The following is a 14,191-nucleotide window of genomic DNA, read 5'->3' as shown; positions in this document are numbered from 1 at the left end:
CACTTGTTTTGAATTAGTGAAATTACAGATGATCACTGCCTCTCTACTATCTCATTAGATTTAAATTTTTTTCTTCATGAAAAATGATATCACTTTTATTGTGAAACAATATTCATAATTTTTCTTTTTAATTAAGACAAAGAAAGGGAAACAAAAGAATATACTGAATCGATCTAGCACACATAGAACGACCTGGTTTAGTTTGTGTATCAGAAAGCAAAAGTATTTCTTCCCCCTAGAAACGTTCTAGTACCTAAAATCATTTTTAAAATCCTACTTCTGTTGTATTATAATATTCTATAAAAACTATAAATTCCACCACAGCATGACTAAATTACAACAGTCAGTGTACCATCAGCACCTATATGTTCACTGAATTCTGAATTATTTGATTTTAGACTCCAGCCCTCCAGTAAATAGGTATCCAAGGGAGGGTTCAGACAAGTATCACTAGCTGATCCAAAATTAAGAATCTAGAGCTGCAAATAACTTAATGTGTGTTGTTCTTTGCCCTCGGACCTTTTAGAAGCTAACAAATGTTTGGTGAGCTCTGTAATACAAGAACTCGATGTAGATGCAACATAATAATATAGCCCTCTTTTTTGTCTTTTGATGTCTGTGATCAATTTAATCAAAGGTCACATTCACAGCCAAAGGCTGTATTAAATATGTGCAGCTGTTAATTATGTCATCTGCCTAAAACTATACTTTAAAAACGAATTTAAATATAAATGAAATATAAAGCAAGCTTGAAGAAAAACACCAAAATACTAACAGCAGAAGAAGTCTGAATGGTAAAAAACTTTAATCACTTTAGAATGCACAATATTAAACATAAAGTCCAGCCAAACTGGCATTAAGTACCTGAAATAATAACAACTCCAAGGCTTATATTGCCCTTTCTTCCCTTTCTCCTTCCCTCCCTCCCTCCCTTCCTCACTTCCTTTCCCTTCCCTTCCTTTTTTTGCAAGAGAGAAAGAGACAGAGACAGACAGGAAGGGAGAGAGATGAGAAACATCAAATTCTTCGTGGTGGCACCTTAGTTGTTCATTGATTGCTTTCTCATTTGTGCCTTGATCAGGGGGCTACAACAGAGTCACCGGCCCCTGGCTCAAGCCAGCGACCTTGAGCTCAAACCACCCACCATGGGGTCATATTTATGATCCCATGCTCTGTCAACAACCCTGTGCTCAAGCCGGATTACTCCACGCTCAAGCCTGTGAACTCGGGGTTTCGAACCTGGGTCCTCTGTGTTCCAGGCCGATGCTCTATCCATTGAGCCACCACCTGGTCAGGCTTCCATTGCATTTAATTAAATGAATCAACTTTCTAATTGGTGACTAAAATATATGCAAATTAAATGTCTCGATGAACATGAAAAAAATCATGTAAGTTGTAAAATTTGGATTTGACAACATTAAAAATTAACTCAATAAACAGAAAGTAAATGGCAATCTGAATTTTAACATGATGAACAAAGTAACTCTCTTCACTAAAATAGATGTATGCTTGAGGAGAAAAATGGCATAAATTTACAGAACTGGAGCTGAGGAAGATCACACCTAGACTTTTAGGTCAACATATAGTCTAAGTAGGTTACCTCAGAACCTTTCAAAATTAAGTTGGATTATTTATTGCTCTCCTCTCCAGATATTTCTTCAGTCAAGAAAAACAAAAGAGGGTTAAAAATTCTTTTGTATACTATTTCAGAACTCACCCGCATTTGCTCACCTGCTGAAATCTTTCTCTGTCTCCAGCTCTTCTTCTCCATGACCGAGACGTAGGAGGTGGCGCTCATCAATGTCTAAAGCCATGATTTTCTCAAACAACTGGTTCAGGGCCTGGAGAATAAAACAAGGAGGGTGGTGGTGAGTTTTAAAGAATCAGCATTCCTTTAAAAGTAACAACTAACAATTAGAGAAGAAAATAAGCTTTGACAGTCAGATAAGAATCAAAACAAACACAAAAGGAAACATATTAGTCCATTTGTAATTTGAACAAAATATTATTTTTACTGAATTCTGACATTTCTGCCTGTGTATAATGGCCAAATGAATAACTGAAATCATAAACACTAATTACTAAATCCCTGCTTCTAAAAGCTATGAAAAAAGAAAGGTTTTGGGCTCAGTTTCTATTTCTTCCAAGTAATAACAATTACTAAAATAATAACCATATCAAGTTTCATTTAGCTCAACATTTCCATGAGTTGCAGAAGACTGAAAAGTTTTTGTGGTTGGAGAAGGACTCTCTGGCGGTGAGCATGTAGGTAGAACACATCAAGTAGGCCACAGAGTGAAAAGGTAAGTGCATCCTTCTAACCTTAGACTGAAAGTCTAAAGATCTCTAAACAATGAGCACTCATCACAAACTCTTCTGATGAAAGCCATTCAGAAGTCACTTCTTTCTACTTATGAAATATTCTTATTTAGGGTTTCCTCAAATTCTAGTTTTTATTATATAAACATCTAGAGTTACAAGCTTTTCCAGAAAGTTTAAAGTTTCATAGTATGGAAAGATATACTGACAAAGATGTCATTTAAAAATTAGTCCCCAGCCCTGGCCAGCTGGCTCAGTGGTAGAGCGGCAGCCCAGTGTGTGGATGTCCCAGGTTTGATTCCTGGTCAGGGCACATAGGAGAAGCACCCATCTGCTTCTCCACTCCTCCCCCTCTCCCTTTTCTCTATCTATCTCTCTTACCCTCTCCACCTCTCCCCCTCTCCCTTTTCTTTATCTATCTCTCTTACCCTCCTACAGTCATGCCTCAATTGGAGCAAGTGGGCCCCATATGCTGAGGGTGGCTCTGTGGCTTCCACCTCAGGCGCTAAGTATAGCTAAGTATAGCTTGGCTGCTGTGCAACAGAGCAACGCCCCAGATGGGCAGAGGATTGCCTGGTAGGGGGCTTGCCAGGTGGATTCTGGTCGGGGCATATATGGGAGTCTGTCTCTGCCTCCCCTCTTCACACTAAATAAATAAATAAATAAATAAATAAATAAATAAATAAAATAATATTAAAATCAGTCCCCACTTAAACATCGCTTCTAATTTATCATCAGTTTAATCCTGCTCATCAAGTCAGTATCCAAACTTGTCAAAATCCTGGTTATATAATGTAAATACAGATATCCCTTGCAATCAAAATTCTACCATTTGGAACTCAGGAACTGAAGAGATAACCAAAATTTACCAAAAATGACCCCAAATCTTAATATTTTTCTGCCAAAACCAGTGGGTCAAAAGATCAGACCATATTCACTATCCAAAGTTTTCCTATCCAAACGCAGGAACCACATGGATTTAGAGGACAAAAATACTCCTACAGTACAATCTCAGGGGAAAATGCAAGAGTTCACCATGAATTACAGTGATGCTGGAAAATTGCTTGAGTTATATATGCAAATTGAGATTTGGCAAACAAAATATTTGTGAAAGATCAACCATTTGATAGACATCAATAAAGATGATTTGATGACTAAGGGGTCACAAAGGCACTCAGAAAGGAGAGGGAGGTGGGAGTGGTCACGGGAGAATGAACAGGGCGGGGAGGAGAGTTAACTTTGGGTGGTGCGTGCACGATGCTCTGGGCAGATGCTGTTTTACTGAGTTGTACACTTAAAACCTGTATGATTTTATTCACCAATGTTACTCCAATATATTCAATTAACAAAGGCCCCTAGGAAAAAATTAGCCTTTGGCTATTTTTGCAAATAATCTTCTCTATAATTGTGCTGCCACAAGTCAATCATTAATAGAGGATACCATAGAAAGTCATTATCAAGTTATGACAAGACTTCCTAAAACATACATGAATTATTCTTTATTCACTCTAAGAATCTTCAAATATGAAAAAATATTACACACTAAATTTTACTAAATAAAAGAAAAATAAGTCTTTATACAGTTCTTTTACCAAGATAAAATCTCAACCAACCCTCTCCACTGTGCAATTTTAGTACATGTGCAGTGTGCTAAATGCCTCCATTATTATAAAGTTCAAAGATATAAAAACACAGTAAGTTAATGAACACAATAGTATTTATTGATTTTAAAACTTGTCAACTAAAAGTTGATAAAAAAAATAAAGAAAACCCAGGAAAATTAACAATTTAGCATTCTAAAAATCCCAGTGGCTCTTTCTAGACCAACTCTTTACAGAACTGGTCAACTAAAGTCACCATTATTAATACGGAATCAGAGAAAACAAGTACTTTCAGAGGTTCAGAATACAATGCAAGTTTCATAAGATGTTTCAGGACATTGAGAGCTGCCTGCCACATTTTACATGAGAACTAATAAATGTTAAACTTGTTTTCCTTCCTTTCTATGATAGTGACAGCTTAAGAATAACTATCACATCAAACAGGTAGACACAAAGATAAATTTTCAGCCATTATTTATAAGAAAGGAGTTTGTTTCAACTGTCCTGAACCTGCAGCCTAAAATACCGTATTTTTCGCTCCATAAGACGCACCTGACCATAAGACACACCTAGGGCTCAGCCTGTTAGCTCAGTGGGCCCAGCGTGTGGAAGTCCCCGGTTCAATTCTCAGCCAGGGCACACAGGAAAAGCGCCCACCTGCTTCTCCACCCTTCTTCCTCTTCTTCCTATCTCTCTCTTCCCCTCCCACAGCCAAGGCTCCACTGGAGCAAAGTTGGCCCAGGCGCTGAGGACGGGCACTGAGGATGGCTCCATGGCTTCATCCTCAGGCGCTAGAATGGCTCCGGCAGTAACAGAGCAACACCCCAGATGGGCAGAGCATCGCCCCCTGGTGGGCATGCCTGGTGGGTCCTGGTTGGGCACATGAGGGAGTCAGTCTGACTGCCTCCCTGCTTCTAACTTCAGAAAAATACAAATAAATAAATAAAATTTAAAAAGACTCACCTAGGGTTTTAAGGAGAAAAATAAGAAAAAGAATATTCTGAACCAAATGATGTGTTAAAATATTTAATAAAATACCATATTGTTTGCTCCATAAGACACACGGGAATTTCCCCCTCCACTTTTGGCGGAAAAAAGTATGTCTTATGGAGTGAAAAATATGATAGTCCTTTCATGTAATAAAGATATTCATATGCATACTTCACAAAGATTTAAAATTCAATTCAGTATTACCAGTTTGGACTTAGTCTTTTAGAAATATTTGTTCTACTAGCAGAAAAATGCTACTAATGCTTTTGATCTCAAAGTAAAAGCTCTAGCTTAGCACATAAAATGGGGGAAAGACAATTTAATTTAATTTAATCCAAATATTGTACTACACATCTAAATAGTCTTCTTGGTTTTTCCACAATTTGACCCCCTCAAATAGAAACAGAAGATTGTTTTTATATTTTCTTCAATACAATCTGGTCATGACTAGTGATAATCAAAGAGTCACTCACTGGCAAACACTATACGCATTAGCTTATCCTGGTATTATGCACCTATGACCAGGTTATCATAGCAGCATAAATCTCCACTGTGCTTTCCTGTATTCTTGCTCCTTCTTTACCTTCCCCAGGTCTACTCCATGCATTATGTGCACATGTGTGCGTTCTCTCTTACCTGATTGGAATGAGTAACAATCAGAGTCCTCTGCTCTGGAAAATTGTGGTATATATTGGATATGATTTGAACTGCCACATCTGTTTTTCCAGTACCTGGTGGGCCCACAACCTAAAAAGGAGATGAACACAAAGCAAACTACTAAATTATTTTATTGTTAGAAAATGGAAATTCTAAAACTGAAAGACAAAATGTCTAAAAACCCAGTGGAGGAGTTCTACAGCATAATGGACAAGATAAAGTCTGTGAATTTCAAGACAGACCAACAGAAATCACCCAGCCTAAACAACAAGCAAAAAATAAGGATTAAAACAATCATAAACAGAGACAGCCTCAAAAATCTGTAATACTAAAGCCCCAGGTAAAAATGGAAGAAATATATAGTATAGAAAAAGTACTTAAAGAAATAATGGCCGAATTTTCCCCAAATCTGTTAAGACATAATTCTACAGAATCAAGTTTAGTGAACCCCAAACAGAATAATCCCCAAAATGTCTATACCTAGATAAACTGTAATGTTTAAAAACTAAAGACAAAGAAAAAATATTAATATCAACCCAGGCAAAAATGATACATTACATAGAAAAATAATATTTCAAATAACTGTATTTCTGATTATAAAACTCCTAGAAGCCAGAAAGATGTGGAATAATGTTATTAAAGTGCTGAAAAGGAAGAACTGTCAAAGCAGAATTATACAACCAGTAAAAAGATCTTTAAAGAATGAACATGAGGCCCTGGCCGGTTGGCTCAGCAGTAGAGCGTCGGCCTGGTATGCGGGGGACCCGGGTTCGATTCCCGGCCAGGACACATAGGAGAAGCGCCCATTTGCTTCTCCACCACCCCCTCCTTCCTCTCTGTCTCTCTCTTCCCCTCCCGCAGCCAAGGCTCCATTGGAGCAAAGATGGCCCGGGCGCTGGGGATGGCTCCTTGGCCTCTGCCCCAGGCGCTAGAGTGGCTCTGGTCTCGGCAGAGCATCGCCCCCTGGTGGGCACAGCGTCGCCTCTGGTGGGCATGCCGGGTGGATCCCGGTCGGGCGCATGCGGGAGTCTGTCTGGCTGTCTCTCTCCGTTTCCAGCTTCAGAAAAATACAAAAAAAAAAAAAAAAAAAAAAAAAGAATGAACATGAATTACAGACATTCTCACATGAAGAAACCAGAGATAATTCATTGCTGGCCAGCCTGATATTCAGAGTAGTAAAAGAAAGCCCTCAGACAGAAAGGAAATAACACTAGAGGAAACTTGAGATAAAGGGCTAACGTTAAATATAATAGAAGATGATTGCTCTTTCTGGAGTTCTTTAAAATGTTTAATGTTTGCAAACAAAAATTGTGCCACCGCCTGATGGCATTTCCAATGTATTAATATGTCATAGATATGATATTTACAACATAAAAGAAGAAGGTAAAGGGACATATATGGAGGTGAGGATCTTCCATTCAACTTAAGAGACAAAATACTGATTCTTAAGTAGACTGTGAAAAGTTAAGTATGTATACTGTACTGTAATTCTTTAGAGCAGCCATTAAGAAAAATTATACGAGTTATATAAAAAGAGCAAAATAGATCAATTAAAAAAGTGGAACTAAAATTTATCTAAATAACTCACTAGAAGACAGGAAAGGGAAAACAGGAACACAAAACAAAGGGAACAAACATAAATAATACAATGGTAGATCAAAAGCCAAACACATCAGTAAGTACATTACATGGGGTCTAAACATACCAATTAAAAGACGGAGACTTAGAATGGATGAAGTACCATGCCTCAATTACATGCTGTCTACAAGAAACTCACTTCAAATGTCATAGGAAGGTTAGAAATAAAAAAAAGTGGAGAAAGATATGTCATGTAAACACTATTCAAAAGAAAGCTGTAGTGGCTATATTATTATCAAAATAAGACTTTACAATACAGGAAATTACCAGTGATGAAGAGAGATATTACATAATGATAAAAGCATCAATTCACCAAGAAAACATAACCACCCTGAATGTGTATACACATATCATAAAGCTTTAAAATTTCTAAAGTAAAATCAAAAGAACTTAAAGGAGAAGCAGACAAAAACATAATTATAATTGGAGACTTCAGTCCTGCTCCTTCAGTAATCAACAGAAATAGATGGGAACCAGCAAGGACAGAGAAGTGCTGAATACAGGACGAATCTACAGTAACTGACAAATATGGGACACTCCTCCACCCCAAAACATCAGAATACACATTCTTTTCAAGTACACATGAAATATTTACCAAGAGAGATCATATATTGGACCAAAAAACAAAGATTAACTTAAAAAAAAAACCCAAAAGTTGAAATCATATAAAGTATGTTCTCTGATAATGAACTTAGAACAGATACCAGTAACTTGAAGTTAATAGGACAATCTCTAAAAGTCTGGAATTTAAACACACATCTAAATCCGTTGTCAGCAGACATTTTGTAAAGAGTCAAGCAAACATTTTACAGGCTTTGTGGCCCACACCATCTCTTCTACAAGTGTTTAAACTCTGCTGATGTAGCAGAAAAGCGGCCACAGGCAATACCTAGACAAATGGCACAGCCATGTTCTAATAAACCTTCACCAAGGAACACTGACATGAGTAGAAAGACCTCCACATGCATCAGGTTCCACAAGCACTTAAAGACACTTAAATTCAGGTGGCCTTTAGTGCGCTTCAAATAGAACACATACACTAACAATCTGATGTATTTCTAGTCTGAATCCATGTAAAAACATGTGTAACAGTAATGCGCTTACCATAGTTAGCCCAGGTTGCATTCCAGCACGGATGGCCTCTATTTGTGTATGCGTGAACTGGATTGTATTACTGAAAATAAGAGTAGATAAAAAGTTGGTTGACAATACAGATGAATGAGAGTAAAAGTTTAGACAATGACCAGCTCTAAACATCTGCTCAGCATTTGTCCCTGTTCTCCCAATCTCTTCTAGCTCTTCACACCGACCCTTTATATGTGTGTGTGTGTGTGCGCGCGCGTGTGCTCGTGTGTACGTGTGGTAAAATTATATAACATGACCTACCCTCTTAACAAAATTTAAATGTACAGTACAGTATTGTTAACTATAAGCACAATGTTGTACAGCTGATCTCTAGAACTTTTTTATCTTACAGGACTGAACCAATAATCTCTTCTGAATGACACTTCACTCTTGCACTTCCGTAGACCAAAGAAACTGGTATGGTGGTTCCTCAAAAAATTAAGAATAGAATTACCATATTACCCAGCAATCCCTCTACTGGGCATCTACCCCCAAAACTTGAAAACATCTGTTCGCAAAGACATATGCACCCCATGTTCATTGCAGCATTATTCACAGTGGCCAGGATATGGAGACACCAAAATGTCTTTCAATAGACGACCGGATAAAGAAGATGTGGTACAATTATACAAGGGAATACTACTCAGCTACAGGAAAAGATGAAATACTATTTGCGACAACATGGATAGATCTTGAGACTATTATGCTAAGTGAAATGTCAGTCAGAAAAAGCTAAGAACTATATGATTTCACTAATATGTGGGATGTAAAAATGAGATTCATAGACAATACTATGTTGATTACCAAACAGAGGGGATTGGGAAGGTGGGGAGTAGAGGGAACCTAATATATGGTGGTGGAAACTGGTTTGCTTTTGGACGATGGCCACACCTGCAATATACAACTCATGGACCACAGAGATGTACACCTGAAACCTATATGATCCTATTAACCAGTCACTCATTAGATTTAATAAAAATAAATCTAAAAAAAACACACACACAAAAAACTAAACTAATTGAAACCTGTGGAAAGACTCCAGTTATTTTCCAATACACCCAGCCCATCTCAGACCTCATGTGGAGTGTGTCCAAGTTCTAGTTCACAATCTAATTCCAAAGATGTCACTTTATTATTTACGACAAGTTAACTTATCCCTCTAGTATTTATTTCTCATGGTACCTAAAAATTTTCCTTTTTGAAATACGACTACAGTATGGCCAAAATGTCTAAGCTATTTAGCCGACTGATAGAAGATAGAAGGAAAGAGGGTATAAGCAACAGAAGTTTCTAGGAATTTTAAAAGAATTAGAAAATAAAAAAAATATTACAAATCCAATTGAAATAGCAAACTACTCATTATTACAATTAGCACGGGTAGTACCATTACCGTTTGGGTTGGTTGTAAGGATAAGGGCCCCGATTAGGAATAACATGAGGTTCAACAATCAGGGTCTTTGCTTCTTCCGTGTCTTCATCGTCCCCATCTAAATCTTTCCGTTTCTTCCCTTTTCCGCTTCTTACTGGAAAAGTTATCCTACAAGACCAAAAATTTTGTTCAGATTTACAATCAACAATGATTTATCAAGCACCTAGTTTGTGCATGACATTGTATAAAGAATAATCAAATCACTAAGAAATGTTTATGACCGTCCTAAAGGAACTCACTGTACATGAATTTTTAAAAAAAGTTTTAAAAGCACTAAAATGTATTAAGAGCTTTCAGATTAAAAAATTGCATCTGAGTAAAAAAATAATCAAAAAAGAAATTTATACTCTTATGTCACATGCAAAGGGCTTTATACACTGTCCTTTTCATTAAAAAAGTCTTCATGGGAGCAGTGGCATCTAAGATGAGTTTCAAAGAATTCAGACATACAAACATGGGAGGGAAGACACTCCATGAATAAAGAGATAACAGCAGCGGGCCAAGGACAGGCAGACAGTTTTGTTGGACTGGGGACACAGTAGAGAAAATACAGCTACAGAGAAAGGCTGGAGCCTTGTTATGACTCCTTTGGAATATCAAGCTTTAAGGTGGGCGTTCTTAGCCTGGGGTCAGGGACAACTCAGGAGGCAACTCCCCACAGATACCTGGGAAAGCAATGAATACCCTAAAATTAAACTAAAACATTAATTCCCTATGTGCACTTTCCGAGTCTTTCTTACCATTCTGAAAGGATGAATGATACCCCCCAAAATGTTATGAAACAAAAAAGCTAAGAGGTCAGCCCTTATTTTGATAAGCAACAGAAAAAAGCAGTATTTTTAGCTAGGGAATAAATGGTTCCAGCAGTAAAGCATGTATGAAGTTCAAGTGAGACAGAAGCAGGAAAGACATGGCCACCACAGAGATTGAGTGTGTTGAGGGCCTAGAGAGGCTGTAGTCAGGAATGACATGGAAAATTAAGTGTCCTCAAGACAGAATCTGTAAGACATAGCAGGAGTTAAAGAAATAAAAATATTCAAAAGTAATGCAGATATTTCAAGGCAAAGTAACTAGAAGAATGATTTTGCCATTAATAGGATTTGGAAAATATGAAGGAAGACTAGGTTTAGATGTTAAAAGGATGAATGTTTTTAATATGTAGAATTATTATATTTACATCTAACAGGCAATTAAAACTGTGTGTTCTGATTTCCCACTAAGAAAGTGCTCTGCTACCACTCATAGGTGCACTGAGTGCTTCGCCACTAATCCTTATACTGGAATTCAGGGAACACCAATCAGTGTTTTAGGTACTTTGTTCTATTTCTACTTAAATTTAAAAACCAAAGCTCCTAGAACATTAAATATTACTATAGTGTAAATATTTAAAATTTGTGAAAGCAAGCATGGTTATAAAAACAATTTTTTCTTAAAAATAAAAGAAAGTTCAAAATCGCATGGCTAAGTGTCAGATTAAACATAAAATGCACACATATTTCTTCAGTCAGATGCTATAAATATCTTTACATAGTGTTCTTCAGACAAGTGCTTGGCTAGACTGAATCAACAGACAAGCATTTACTGATCACTTATAAGACATATACCTACTTTTATTGTAGTCTCACAACTACTACACAAAATATGAGAAATAGAGTCAAATAAAATAAATTTATCACAGTACAGTAATTATATGCTTCTATGATTATATAAATGATTGCTCAAACAAAATCCAGATACAATGCTCAAAATTTTGAGTCCCAGTGGCCAACGTCAGACTGACAAGAAGCCTGGAAGGAGCACATCCGGTTCTGACTTTACCTGAAAGGGGGTATCTGTAGAGCTGGGTCGTCCACAGTTACTTTAACATTGTGACCAGGAAAGCTGGTTTTCAAATGCTCAATGGAGAGAAACGTATCATTGAAATCCAGGGTGGCAATCTGATTAGGCATTTTTGAATAATGTGCACTACTTGGGTCCCCATAGCCTAAAATGATGTCGTGTAGCCAGGCAGGTACCACACAGTCTGTGTTCATCAGGTTCCGAATGGTCTCCAGCACAGCCTGTGAACAAAAGCACAGCAAAGGACTGTGTCAGGAAGACATCTCAAATGTGCACACTTAATGGAATGCAGAGCTGGCTGCACTAATCCAGAGTTCCCGAGTGTTTCAGGGCAAGAAGCTATTTTTTGTTGACAGGTGCTTGGCTAGACTGAATCAACAGCTATATTTTCAGCTGATACCATACACTGAGTTAAACAAAAGACCAAACTTAGCAAGAACAGTTTATCCGTTAGGAGTCCATTTAGACAGAATGTCAAATGAGTTGACTACTTGACTTATGTTGGAGAGGATGAAAATCCAATCAGGTCTACACAACAGCAAGAAAATACTATAGAATAAACCCTTAAAGAAAATGCTTCCTCTTAGAAACTACTGAAGTTACTTACCCTTTATATAGTCTATAGCTCCTCAATGCTAACAACACACACCACCAGAAGCACATTAATATATGTCTCAAGTGTGAAACGCATTATAATTTAGAAATAGTAAAATTAGCAGTTACAAATAAAGAATAAAAAATAGTGAGGATAAAAATAAAATTTCAGGATGAAGAATCAAGACTATAATAAAAGGTCATTACAGTAGTTAATATATACATTGTTCAAAGTAATTACTAAAAGCCAAGGCAATTATTCTTAGACTTTCCAATAATTATTTCAACAAAGTGAGCTATCCCACATAAGTAAATCAGAAGGCTGGGCTGCTAATTTCAAAGACTGAAATAACCAAACCAGCCATTTTTATATCATAAATGCTATATAATCCATCAGGATAACAAAGTAACTGGATAGTGTGTGTCAATCACACTCTTACCACACTGCCTTGTTTTATTTTCTTGTACTTAGAGCCACTTGCAATACTCTTATTCATGTGCTTGGTTACTTACCATTTGTCTAATCAGCACTAGAACATAATTTCCATGAGAGCAGGGATGTGGGTCAGTTCAAATTAGGGATGAGAAAATGGATGGATGGATGGATAGATAAATATGTTCACATGATGAATAAGATGAAGGATCTACTCTCTAAGGTAATTATGATTCTAGCAGAGAGATAAAATATGACCTTAACAATGATACAAAGCTGCAGAATGTGACAAAGAGTAAAAAATACTATGAAATACCACAGAAACACATCTTGAGGTGGGTGACAGGTAAACAGATGTAGGGGAGACTTTGGACATTAGAAAAGTTTTCATGGAGGAAAAGTAGCATTTCAATTTAGTTCAAGTAAAGGATTTGTGAAAAAGCTTTGATTGATGTCGTCATTAATGTTAAGTCACAGAAATGTGTTGAGAAGCAGAGTGGAATGATCAGTGGAAGCGTATGAAGAACAGGTGACTGGTGACAGACCATGAGGCCAGTAGGGGTAGAGACAGAGGCTATTTTGTGCAACTATTCAGGAGAGCAGTGAAGAACCCAGACTATGACAGGCTGTACAATCAGAAAGGAGAGGAAATCAATGAGGGATGCTGCCTGGGTATAGAATGAAACGCCGGATACCAAAGGAGCACTCCTCCTTTCCCAAACGCAGGCAAGTTAGCCATTCCTCCTTTTTCTTGGACCAGAACCTGAATGCCTCTTCGAACTTTTGGGACACTTTTTATTTTCCTTCTAATGGCTTTTGGCACCTTGTAAGCTCTCATGATAGCTATCTGTCTATATTTCTAACTTCCCTTATTAGTGGTCTAAGCTCCCTAAAGGTATAAGCTATGTCTTACTCATCTTTATTAGTTCCATATAACTTAACACAATACCAGACACATAGTAGGTATTAAAAAATGGTCATAGGAATAAATATAAGAAACTTTTCATTTTTGTAAATAAACTGAAGTTCAATCATTACTGAGAAAAACAAGACAGATACAGACACAACAGAGACCAGCCCTCATAAACTTCCATTCCAATGTCAGAGAAATGACCAGTGGTGGGATTCAAATCATTTAACTACCGGTTCTCTGCCCTAATGACGGTTAAAGTGTAAAAAAAAAGATAAACCGAAAGGTAGTTTATTATTTCATGCATTTAATACTTAAATAAGAACAATGAAAGAGGCACATAAAACTAGATTATGTTATAAGAATTTTAAAATATTAAATAATACCTGATAAAAAACAATAAAACTGTTCTTTAAACTATTTCCATACTGCTTCTTGCCTGGCGTCCTCAATTGCAATTTTCTTCACTTTTATCCCAGCATCTTTGGCTCTATGATTTATCCTTAACTATATTTTCACTGTAGAAGTAGGACCCCATTCCTTCAGAGGCCAATTAGACTAATGGTAATTGTGTTTGATAGATTACAAACAGGTGACATCTCTTCTCTGAACATATATGTCCATCTTTGAAAAACCCCGCCTTAGAGAGAACCCTG

At 37.1% G+C, this 14,191-nt stretch overlaps 1 protein-coding gene across 1 annotated transcript in view; it reads right to left on the bottom strand.

Annotated features, from left to right (window-relative positions):
• The window catches only part of AQR (aquarius intron-binding spliceosomal factor), a 104,844-nt gene that overhangs the window by 34,445 nt on the left and 56,208 nt on the right, over window positions 1-14,191 (bottom strand). Inside the window, exons 20-24 of the mRNA XM_066388467.1 lie at window positions 11,578-11,819; window positions 9,721-9,867; window positions 8,310-8,379; window positions 5,547-5,657; window positions 1,732-1,841 (exon numbers count right to left, since the gene is read on the bottom strand). Coding sequence (XP_066244564.1) covers window positions 1,732-1,841; window positions 5,547-5,657; window positions 8,310-8,379; window positions 9,721-9,867; window positions 11,578-11,819 — 680 coding nt within the window. The remainder of the gene's footprint in view (window positions 1-1,731; window positions 1,842-5,546; window positions 5,658-8,309; window positions 8,380-9,720; window positions 9,868-11,577; window positions 11,820-14,191) is intronic.

Source organism: Saccopteryx leptura, chromosome 6, assembly GCF_036850995.1.
Source record: "Saccopteryx leptura isolate mSacLep1 chromosome 6, mSacLep1_pri_phased_curated, whole genome shotgun sequence".
Taxonomy (NCBI): domain Eukaryota; kingdom Metazoa; phylum Chordata; class Mammalia; order Chiroptera; family Emballonuridae; genus Saccopteryx; species Saccopteryx leptura.
This window is presented reverse-complemented; position numbering and strand designations above follow the sequence as displayed.